The sequence below is a fragment of the Oryza glaberrima genome, chromosome 2 (genome assembly GCF_000147395.1).
Source record: "Oryza glaberrima chromosome 2, OglaRS2, whole genome shotgun sequence".
In the NCBI taxonomy this organism is placed as follows: domain Eukaryota; kingdom Viridiplantae; phylum Streptophyta; class Magnoliopsida; order Poales; family Poaceae; genus Oryza; species Oryza glaberrima.
In genome coordinates, this window is record NC_068327.1 from 26,871,566 (window position 1) to 26,882,146 (window position 10,581).

A 10,581-nucleotide genomic window follows, 5' to 3' on the forward strand; every position below is an offset into this window, starting at 1 on the left:
CCGACCTTCCAGGACGATGTGCAGTGTTCCTCACGAAAATTCGACGAGCACCATCATCCGATTGATTGAAAAACTGGTTTGCATCTAATCATAAGCCGTGCAATTATTGTCACCCCGATGGTACGAGCATTACGGAATGTATTCACACCTGCCATTGGCTGTAACAACTGCACCATTTCATGAAAAAAAGAGTTCATTTTCTTCTCCATCTTACTACAGTGGCTTCTGTTGTTTATTCCATTACTCTGTTTTTTTTTTCAAATGTATCTTCGATTGGTCACCTAAGGCAGACGAGAGGGCCCAAAAATGATCGATCGCATGATTAGGACGCCGGCAGATGGGGATTAAACGGTGGGCTTGTTTTTTTAGAGCCGAAGACAGCGAAGTTTAAAGAGGCAGTCAAGCAAACCAGCGAGGCAGCAAAGCGGGCTTAAGCTTAAGCCACCTCTCGTCACGCCTCCAAACCCACTTCTCTCCCACCACCGAGACCGCCGCCTATTCTTTCCTTCCTCCCTCTCTCCGGTCTTTGCTTCTCGCGAGGAAGTTGGCATCCTAGATACATACTCCTTCCATGGCGCCGTCCCAGATCCGCTTCGGCCACCAGATCCCCTTCTCCCGCCCCGACTCCGACGAGGAGGAAGAGGAGGACGACGAGGACGAGGAGGTGGAGGAGGAGGAGGAGGAGGAGGAGGAGGAAGAGGAGTACGAAGGGGAGGAGGAGGAGATGGAGGGCGAGGTGCCGGTGTCATCGCCGCTGATGCTGCCGGCGGCGAGGGGAGGAGGAGGAGGAGGGGTGTCCGTCGTGGAGACGGTGGCGGCGGCGCTGCGGAGGTCGCTGCTGCTGTGCAGCAGCGTGCGCGCCGCGGAGGACGAAGGGGCCGCGGCGGCGGCGGCGGCTGCTGCGGGGATGCAGATTGGCCGGCCCACCGACGTGCGGCACGTCTCGCACGTCACCTTCGACCGCTTCGTGGGGTTCCTCGGCCTCCCCGCCGACCTCGAGCCCGACGTGCCCCGCCCCGCGCCTAGCGCCAGGTCAGTGCCGCGCCATTGCCTTGCTTCGCCTTCTCCATGCTCCGTGGATTTGAGGCGGGGGCTCTGGAATTGGGGTTCCGCTCCGGAGATCAGCATCTGCGGTGCTACTACCTGTGTGGATTAAGCCCATTTTCACCCTGCACTGCTGTTCGTTTCCGAATTAAGTTCATGGCATGATGCTAAATATAGTGCCACATTGCCGCGTAACTAAGCAAAAGTGCACACAGAATAGTTGCCTCGCCGAGCCCTTATTACCGATTCGGAATTGGTTACCCACGAGCGACGAGCCAATAGGACTGTTACGTTTGCAAACTCTTACAGGAAGCCAGAACTGTTGCCATTTCCAAGGATGGCACTGCCAAGTTCGACTACTGGGGAATCTTCTAAAGCACATTCCTTTTGTGGAGATGACTCTCTTTGTCCTTGTCAGGCATTGGGATGTTGTGATATATTCCTCAGTCCCAAAATATAAGCACTTTTAGCATTTGAAATTTATGCCAAAATATAATTAATTTTAGCACTATTTAGAATACTGCTTGTCCCATCTATCACTGTTTTAATTTTACTATCTTACCCTCAACCATCCGTTGGGGCACCAAAGTCTTTTTTCCGAACAGGCAAGGGCGCTTCATATGTTTCATCTTTTGTAGTTAGTTGTTACCCCTTACTGATTCCTATCCTGGTATTGTTGTATGTATGATACATAACCTTTCAGTTGTAGAGGGGAACTAAGGATCATTTCTGTTTCTTAAGTTCAATTGTTATAAGTTCTTTTCCTTAAAAGAACTTTGCAGCCTACCTTTATTAGTGAATTTCTAGCAAAGCTATCAGACCCTAACTTAGTTTATGTTTAATCTATTTCCTTACACAGTGTGAGTGTATTTGGAGTTTCACCAACGTCCATGCAATGCTCATACGATAACAGAGGAAACAGTGTGCCAACAATACTATTGACCATGCAAAGGAAGTTATATCAACTTGGGGGGCTTCAGGTAAGGCCAAATGGCCAACAAATTTTGGAACCTTAATAATACTAGCATTTACACTACTCAGCAAAAAATGGAAAAAAGTTCTGAAATTCTGCTTCTTGTTTTCCCAGGCTGAAGGAATCTTCAGAATAAATGCAGACAATAGTCAGGAACTATATGTCAGGGAGCAACTAAACATGGGTGTTGTTCCGGATGGTGTTGACATGCACTGTCTGACGGGCCTCATAAAGGTGTGGTGATAATTATTTCTTGTGCTTTTAATTAACCTTTGATTTATTTACCATATGTTTTAAATGCATAAAACCCAACCTTATGGAAATTGAACATGTACAAAGCCTTCAAATATGATAATGCAGACATTGTTTATGCAGTACAGAGGTTTAGATATAAGATTTCAGACAGTAATCAATAGATAGACTAGACTCTAGAGTATCTAGCGCATACATAGACTAAATTATATTTTGAAGAAGTCTACAGATAAATGAGTTTTTGTATTGTTACTTTTTATCTGTTTGTTCTCTTCTACACCATTCCATGACCGGTGTGATGCTGATTGTAGGCATGGTTTCGTGAACTTCCAAGTGGAGTATTGGACTCATTGACTCCAGAACAAGTGATGCACTGCAACACTGAAGAAGAATGCGCTCTCCTTGCGAGTACTCTACCTCCAGTGGAAGCAGCACTACTTGATTGGGCCATCAATCTGATGGCAGATGTTGTGGAACATGAAAACTACAATAAGATGAACGCTCGCAACATTGCTATGGTTTTTGCACCAAACATGACTCAGGTTATTCTCAAAATCTATTTGGCTTTATTTATTTTTTCTTGCTATCTACAGAATTTGCTATTTCACAGATTAATCATGTAACATACCATCTCTTTTATAGATGGCCGATCCCTTGACTGCTTTGATACATGCAGTTCAAGTGATGAATTTTCTCAAGACACTTATCTTGAAGACTGTGAAGGGACGGGAAGAAACAGCTACGCCATCAAGTGCATTCCCATCAAGCTCTGGTTCCCCAAGTGACAAAGATGAACCTCAGGCATTAGAGCATTTGGACAAGCCCACCATTTGTTCAACTCAGCAAAATAATGATTTTCCAATGATTAGTGGGGCTACTCTTGATCACTTCCTCTTTAGAGCAGAACCATTGCGTCATAATGACGCACAAGGTAGTGCTGGACGACCCAAGAAACGCGACAATAAGGACCATGACAACAGCAGCAGGGAATTTTCTCCCATAGATAGTGATTCAAGTAGCCAAGCCAGCAATTCTGCAAGCAAATTCAGTAATGACAATGTGGAAGGTTTATTTGACAGATTTAAATTTCGGAAAGGAGTAGGGAGGCTGTGCAGACACCCTGTTTTTCAGTTGAGTAGGTCCATGAAAAAATCAGGTGAAGCGGGACAAGCCTGTGTATGAAGTAATGACACGATAGGGTGTAGTTGATAGTTTCCATTATTTTTAGAGGCATGTTTACTTAACATTTCATCAACCATTGTCCTAGATTTCGTGAGTAGAACTGTATAAGGTATTAGCCAATTTGGTGGTAGTAGTACTGAACTACTGATGTCGAGTTCCTGCCTGTATATTTCAACTATTCATTTCTGACCAATCAACTTGTACGATGCCATCATTACTTTCGGTTGTTAGTTATACTTGTTACTAACAGAAATCAAGAGTAGCCTTAGCCCCTTTCCAATCAATTGCTGTGCAAGTGATTTGAATGGGACAAGGTACAAAACGCCATCATCTTCAGTACTCCAGTTTTGTGGTGCTGGTAAGCGCTATCATCTTGGTTTGAAGCTAGTATCATTTTGATTTGAGCCCCTACCAAAATATTTAGCACTATCAAAAATGGTCTGGTCTGAAACCAAAATGTGCCCACAAGACAAATGCCAAGCAATAACAAAATTTTGGTAGGGTAACATTTCATTGGGTTTTAGTACGGGCAGAATTTGGTAGACTTCAATTCAATACGGCCCGAAGATAGCAGGGCAGATGTCTAATCAAACGTTGCTCAGTTTTTCAGGGCATGTTTGGTTCGTGCCAAACCTTGGACAAGCTTTGGCTTTTTTGGGTAGGGAAGAGTAATATCAAGTTATCAACTCTATTGATCTTGGCAAAAATTGGTATCAATCCAAATGACTTTTATATACACTATTAAAGTTGCCAAAATAATTTTCAGAGCAACCCATTGGTTTCGGTTTTGGGCACAACTACAAATGTGTGAAGATAATGAAGAGTTTCTGAAAGTTGCATGTCGGAAGTTGGAGACTATGGTTATACAACTTTTTGCCAATTATGGTTGGAGATTTACAAATAGACTTCAATAATTGTAATCTCCTTATGTTAGGCTGAATTCTTTATTGTTCCTTGCGGTGTGTTCTATTCAATTAGATTTACACTATGTTCGTCAAATGCTTCTATGTAATAATTGGTTGTAGCTCTTTTGAGTAAAGGCCGGGATGTTATATTCTATTATCTAAAAAAAATTAAAGTTGCTAAATAATTGTTGGGGCAAAATTTGGAACCAAACCAAACAAAACAGGCCTTCAGTCTTTCACCCGTTGGACTGCCGCATTGAGGAGGCGTTTTGCGGGCCGTCGGGCCGAGAGAGAGAAAGACATACAACTCCAAACTTCACGGGCCCTTATGGATCTTGTAAACTTTGCCTCGAAATGAATTCTTGTGTTTAGACTGGTATGTCGTAGTGAATGGTTTACTTCAAGTATGAAAAAAATTGAAAATTAAAGGAAAAAGTACGAATTCCCCCCCCCCCCCCCCGAACTATCGCGGTCGTCCGAATTACCCCTGAACCACAAAACCGGACATTCTTCACCCCCAACTATGTAAACCGGATGCATTACCTCCCTCAATCCAATCCACGGTGGTTTTTGTCTACGTGGCGTACACGTAGCAGTCCAGTCAGCATTCTAATTATAAAAAAAAAAGTAGGACCCACCTGTCATAATCTCTTTCACTGTTCCTCTCTCTCTCACTCTTCCTCTCCTCTCTCTCTCTCTTCTCTGTCTCACTCTTCCCCTCTCTCTCACACGCACGGCGGCAGGCGGGGACACGAAGGGGCGGCGGCGAGGACGGCGACGTGGCCGAGACGCGCACGGCGGCGAGGACGGCAGCACGCACGGCGCAGCGGCGCGCACGCATGCAGACAGGGGCGGCGGCAGCGAGGATGGCGGCATGGACGGCGCTGCAGCGCGCACGGCGGCGCGCGCGCGGCAATCAAACAATGAAGAGTTCACGCCGACGACAAAACAAAGCAATCAAACTGCAGGTCTGCAGGACATTGACAAATCACAAAAATCTTTCTATTCTAGCGGCTAAAAGAATTGCTACTTTGTCGGGGATTTTGTACCAAGGGGGAAATCAAGAAGCGGCGGTGGTGTGATCGAATCGATCCTCAAAGGAAGGTGGTTCCGGCGAAGCCGCGGTGGAGGAGGTTGTGGGCGATGTTGTCCCTGTTGCGCTTGGCGGCCTCGGAGCGGACGGGGGTCTCCGGCAAGGTCTCGTCGTTGACGAGCTCGTACCGGAGCTACGGCTCGAGCTCCTCGCCGCGCGTCTCGCAGATGTTGTGGAGGACGCAGCAGGTGCCGAGCACGACGGGGAGGTCCTGGAGCTTCACCTCCGTGCGCTTCTGGAGGCACGCCCACCGCGCCTTGAGCGCGCGAACGCGTCGACGGCGACGCGCCGGAGGTCGCCCACCCTCTCGTTGAAGGCGTAGATGGGGCGGCGCGTCGAGGAGGACAAGAGCGCTCGGGGCAGAGGGAGGTCGAGGCCTCGAGCCTGCGGCCGCGTGCGTGCCGCCGTCCTCGCCGCCGCCGCCCCTGTCCGCATGCGTGCGCGCCGCTGCGCCGTGCGTGCTGCCGTCCTCGCCGCCGCCTCCGGCCCCGTCCGGGTGCGTGCGCGCCGCCGCTGCCCCTTCGTGTCCCCCGCCTGCCGCCGTGCGTGTGAGAGAGAGAGGGGAAGAGTGAGACAGAGAAGAGAGAGAGGAGAGGAAGAGTGAGAGAGAGGAACAGTGGAAGAGAATATGATAGGTGGGTCCTACTTTTTTTTATAATTAGAATGCTGACTGGACTACACGTGTATGCCACGTAGACCAAAACCACCGTGGATTGGATCGAGGGGGTAATTCATCCGGTTTGCATAGTTGGGAGTAATTCGAACGACCACGATAGTTCAGGGGTAATTCGTACTCAAAATTAAATGCAGTTTGAGATGTGATACTCATACAAACCAGCGTTCCTTCAGTCTAGGAGATGATGGGCATGATTAGCTTGAAACAGATTGCACTAGCGAAATTCTTTTCTTTCCCTTCCAATTCTAGTTTAGACTTCTAACGATGAACGTTTCAATCAACCAACAGCCAAGTGGACCCTCAAGAATACTGCACCTGAATCAGATCCGCAATCTTGGTACGATCTAGCTGATATGCCTTGGAAGCTTCCTGCTACGTAAATGTACAACATGGGTGCGTATCTTCAATCCACCAAAACAATAATAGTACGTGTGACGATCTTTTTGTCCCAAACACTCAAACAGCCCATGTTGAAGCTGTTGGCTCTGGTCCTTTTCTGTTTTGGATTGAATCAACTACCTTTTTTTCTCTACCAAAAAACTGAATCGTGTGTGCCCGTGGGGTGTGGAGTTAGGCTCTCACGATCAATACCGTCATTCAGAGCAGAGCCCAGCTGTCTCGGGCTCTCGGCCCCGTACAATTATCCACACGCGCCCGCCATCGACCTCACCATGCGATCCTTAACTTTGTCATTTTCGGGAACGCATTATGCATGTACTTGGAACACTACTGTACTAGTTTCTCACATTTTGTTGCCTAACTTAAGAAGCTCCTCCATTTACACTACACATGCCCGTGTTCATTCATGCAAACAGAAACGACCGCAGCGAAGGAAACTCCCGCGCAGATCAGGCTCCGCCACTGTAACTTTCACTAAGAATTACCATTGATGTTCGAAAAATAGTTGATAATCAAAGAAACGTTATTAGCCGTTCGACTCAACCATGTTATTGGCTCTGCTGCTGCACAACAGAACAGAGCATTTACCAAGTCAAATCATGGCCAGTCGTGGACTTGAAAGTACGCCACATTTTCGCGCTGCCCTTAACTTATCAAATCTCAGAGACTACCTACAAACTTCCGAAAACGACGGCAGAATTCCAGCAGAATGCATGCACAGCAATTAACAGCCTAACAGAAGACGCGCGTCCGGAAATCACCCTGCCGTGCACGGCAAACACCAAACGGAAATGCATCAGCGATGGCCCGAGCTGACCAGCTACACCAAACGCCAAAACGGTATACCCCGAAATTGCAGTTGCAAGGAGCCAGGGACCAATGGACCATCAGCCCATCGCGAGAAGTTAATGGTGCTACTGTACTATCCAACACGTAGTTAATTGTAACCACTGTACTAAGCAGTACACATTTTGCAGACAGGACAATACATTATACAACCATACAGTCATACAGATACAGATCAGTTGCTTTGCAACAAGAGAAAATCTTGTGCATGCGACAGCCTGTTTTGACTGCCTTTTGTTTTATATTGGGTGAGGAATCATTTGACGGCCCGGGTTGTGTTCTGTGCAACGAGACAATCCCGGCATTGATCCCTTTTTTCCCCTGGATTTTAACCGTGTGCAATTTGGGAGGACCACGCACTTGCGGTGCACGCTGCCATCTCCGTTGCTTTATAAGCTTGCAGCGCGCGAGCCAACGAGAGAAACCGGAAGTCTCTTTTGAGCTTGCAACGCACGCACAGTTTGCATCCGCAGCTTAGCTAGCGAGTGACGAGATCACAGGGCATGATGAGTCCTGGCGTTTCGGCCAAGAAGCGCCACGCCAGCGCGGGGTTCACGCTCCGCTGCGGCTGCAAGGACGCGAAGAGCGTGTCCGTCTCGGCATCGGCGGCGGGGACGCCGTCCACAACGGCGACGCGGCGCAGGAGCGCCGGGACGAACCCGTCGGGGTCGACGACGACGGACACTCTTACCATGACGTCCGCATCGTCGTCCTTCCTCTGGGAGCACTCCGTGGTGGAGTTCGACCACGACGGCGGCGGCGGCTGCGGGCCGGAGAGCTTCTCCGGCCTTCTGCGCGAGCTCAGCGAGCTGGAGCAGAGCGTCGCGTCGTGGGGCCGGAAGAGCCACCACCAGCACCACGACAAGAAACACTCGCCGGCGCCGTCGTCGCCGCTGCCGCCACAGGAGGACAGGAAGGAGAAGAACGGCGGCAACGGCGATGCCACGGACAAACCAGGAGACTGCCGCGACGATGGCGGCGGCGACGGCGTCGGTGTGGCGCTCGACGGCAGCGTGGCGGTGGTGAAGCAGTCCGACGACCCGCTGGGCGACTTCCGGCAGTCGATGCTGCAGATGATCGTGGAGAACGGGATCGTCGCCGGCGAGGACCTCCGCGAGATGCTCCGCCGCTTCCTCACCCTCAACGCGCCGCACCACCACGACGTCATCCTCCGCGCCTTCGCCGAGATCTGGGACGGCGTGTTCGCGGCTACTGCCTCCCTCGTCCACCACCACCACCCGCCCCCCTCCTCACGCCGCGAGCCGGTGGCTCCGGCGGCAAGGCCGCCCGCGCCGAGGACGCCTCCGCGCCACCGCCACCCTTCACCACGGGCATGGCGCGTGTAATCGTAACGCGTACGTGCAACGCTCGCACGCGCGCTGTGTAATCACCCGCGATGTGGGTTACTCCGGGGCAATACACAAGTACTGCTACTCGATATCAAATTGGAGATTAGTCCGGTGACACCGTGCGTGCGTCTCTGTGCTTTCGCGCGTCCTCGCATTTTGTCTCGTGTCATTTATCTTGCGGTGTGTATGGTACACTGGTTACTGGTACAAATCATGAAGCCGAAAAGAGAAGGACGGGGGCAAAGCGGCAACGGCGTACGAAGGTTAGGACCGGCCGGTTCGGGGGCCGGAGTCACGGACGATACGGGCGCGCGAGTTGGAGGGGCCCCGACGCGCGGGTTTGCACGTACGCATGCGGGTGGATCGGCGGTGGGTGGTTGGCGCGCGCAGGCGGCAACGACGCGAGCGAGGGCCGAGGGAGTGGGACTGTGGGAGTGGGAAGGCAAGGCATCCACCTCGTCCTCGATGTCATGCGTGCTTGTCATTCCGCGTCCATCAGCAGCAGCCCATCACGGGCACTGAATTCTGATGTCCCTTTCAGGTAACATGTACGGGTTCCCGATTCGCCGTCCTCCGACCCCGGGCGGTGGTTGCTTGTCAGCCTCCTACACTGCAACAAAATTAACCGCAAGCTGTAGACGAATGGCTATCTTGGAACAATGGAACTGGCTGTGTGGTAAAGTGTGGCGAAACAATCATCACGAACTGACGGGAGAATGGATCCAGGGGAAATATTTTTTATTTTAGTTCTTTTTTAAAAGGGGCTGCTATATAACGGAATCCCGTTTTCGAACGGGATGATCCCGAGTAGATATCAGGTGTGATACCTATCAGGTATCAGACGATTCTACACACGTTTCAGGTGATACTTGCAAAGTATCATGTGATACTTATCATGAATCATGCGATTTCTACCACGTATCGTGTGATACTCGCGAGGTTTCATGTGATACCTGTCAGGTATCAAACGATTTCTATCACGTATCGCGTGATACTCGCGAGGTATCATGTCAGGTATCAGACGATTTCTGCTATGTATCGCGCGATACTTATGAGATATCGGATGATACTTACCAGGTATCAGGTGATCCCTAGTAGATATAACTGTACATCCCGTTGGGGAGAGCATCCCGACGCGGCCGGCCACCTACAGCCGTCCCCTGTAGACGAGGACGGCGACGGCGGCAGCGGCGGTGGGTGCGGGCGCGGCGGGGACGACGGGGACAGGCGCGGCAGCGGTGGGGGACGGGGATGGCGGCGGCGGGGGACGGGCGCCGCGGCGGCGGCGGTGGGTGCGGGCGCGGCGGCGACGGGCGTGGCAGCGGCGGGGGACGGGGACGGCGGCGGTGGTAGAGGACAGGGACGACGGCGGTGGGGGACAGGCGTGCGCTAATGGCTTCGGCCGCGTCGCATGGGTGAGAATCACGTTTGTGGGGGAGAAGCATCCCGTTGGGAAACGGTATCCCATCCCCTAGCATTCCTGTTTTTAAAACCTTATTTTATAAATAGATCCTTAGGAAAACCTTATTCTAGAATTGAATCCTTATGGTGATGTTAGCATCCCTCTTGTTCCCAAGAAAACTAAGTCATTGATGTAAAATGATCGACGCAAATGACACTAACGTCAAGGGGATGGTATCATCATATTGTCCATCATGTTAAACCACGGCGTTAATGACGTTGGTGCCGCGAAAGGCATATATTTCTGTAAATAAGAAGTTGAGTAAAGTCCATCATCGGTCCCTAAACTTGTACCGCTGTATTATCCCGGTCCCTAAACTCGCAAATCGACCGTTCGGATTCTCAAACTTGTTCGACTGTGTCATCCTGGTCCTTAAACTTGCAGATCACTCGTTTAGGAC

General features: G+C 50.5%; 2 protein-coding genes across 2 annotated transcripts; both read left to right on the top strand.

Moving 5' to 3' along the window:
• The first annotated feature begins 412 nt into the window (after positions 1 to 412).
• LOC127762242 (rho GTPase-activating protein 5-like) lies at positions 413 to 3,633 on the top strand. The gene is made up of 5 exons (XM_052286678.1): positions 413 to 1,032; positions 1,904 to 2,024; positions 2,132 to 2,251; positions 2,581 to 2,811; positions 2,912 to 3,633. The coding sequence occupies exons 1-5, from the start codon at positions 572 to 574 to the stop codon at positions 3,449 to 3,451; spliced, it is 1,473 nt and encodes a 490-aa protein (XP_052142638.1). The 5' UTR covers positions 413 to 571; the 3' UTR covers positions 3,452 to 3,633.
• Positions 3,634 to 7,508: 3,875 nt separating this feature from the next.
• On the top strand, positions 7,509 to 9,423 carry LOC127763706 (transcription repressor OFP8-like). Its single transcript, XM_052288488.1, has one exon. The coding sequence runs from the start codon at positions 7,874 to 7,876 to the stop codon at positions 8,714 to 8,716; it is 843 nt and encodes a 280-aa protein (XP_052144448.1). The 5' UTR covers positions 7,509 to 7,873; the 3' UTR covers positions 8,717 to 9,423.
• Positions 9,424 to 10,581: the final 1,158 nt, after the last annotated feature.

Excerpts from the sequence above, each read along its gene's own strand:
- LOC127763706 (XM_052288488.1), top strand. The coding sequence starts at position 7,874 with ATGATGAGTCCTGGCGTTTCGGCCAAGAAGCGCCACGCCAGCGCGGGG.
- LOC127762242 (XM_052286678.1), top strand. The coding sequence starts at position 572 with ATGGCGCCGTCCCAGATCCGCTTCGGCCACCAGATCCCCTTCTCCCGC. Across the intron at positions 2,025-2,131 it reads ATCAACTTGGGGGGCTTCAG|GCTGAAGGAATCTTCAGAAT; the intron begins GTAAGGCCAAAT and ends TTGTTTTCCCAG. Across the intron at positions 2,252-2,580 it reads GTCTGACGGGCCTCATAAAG|GCATGGTTTCGTGAACTTCC; the intron begins GTGTGGTGATAA and ends TGCTGATTGTAG.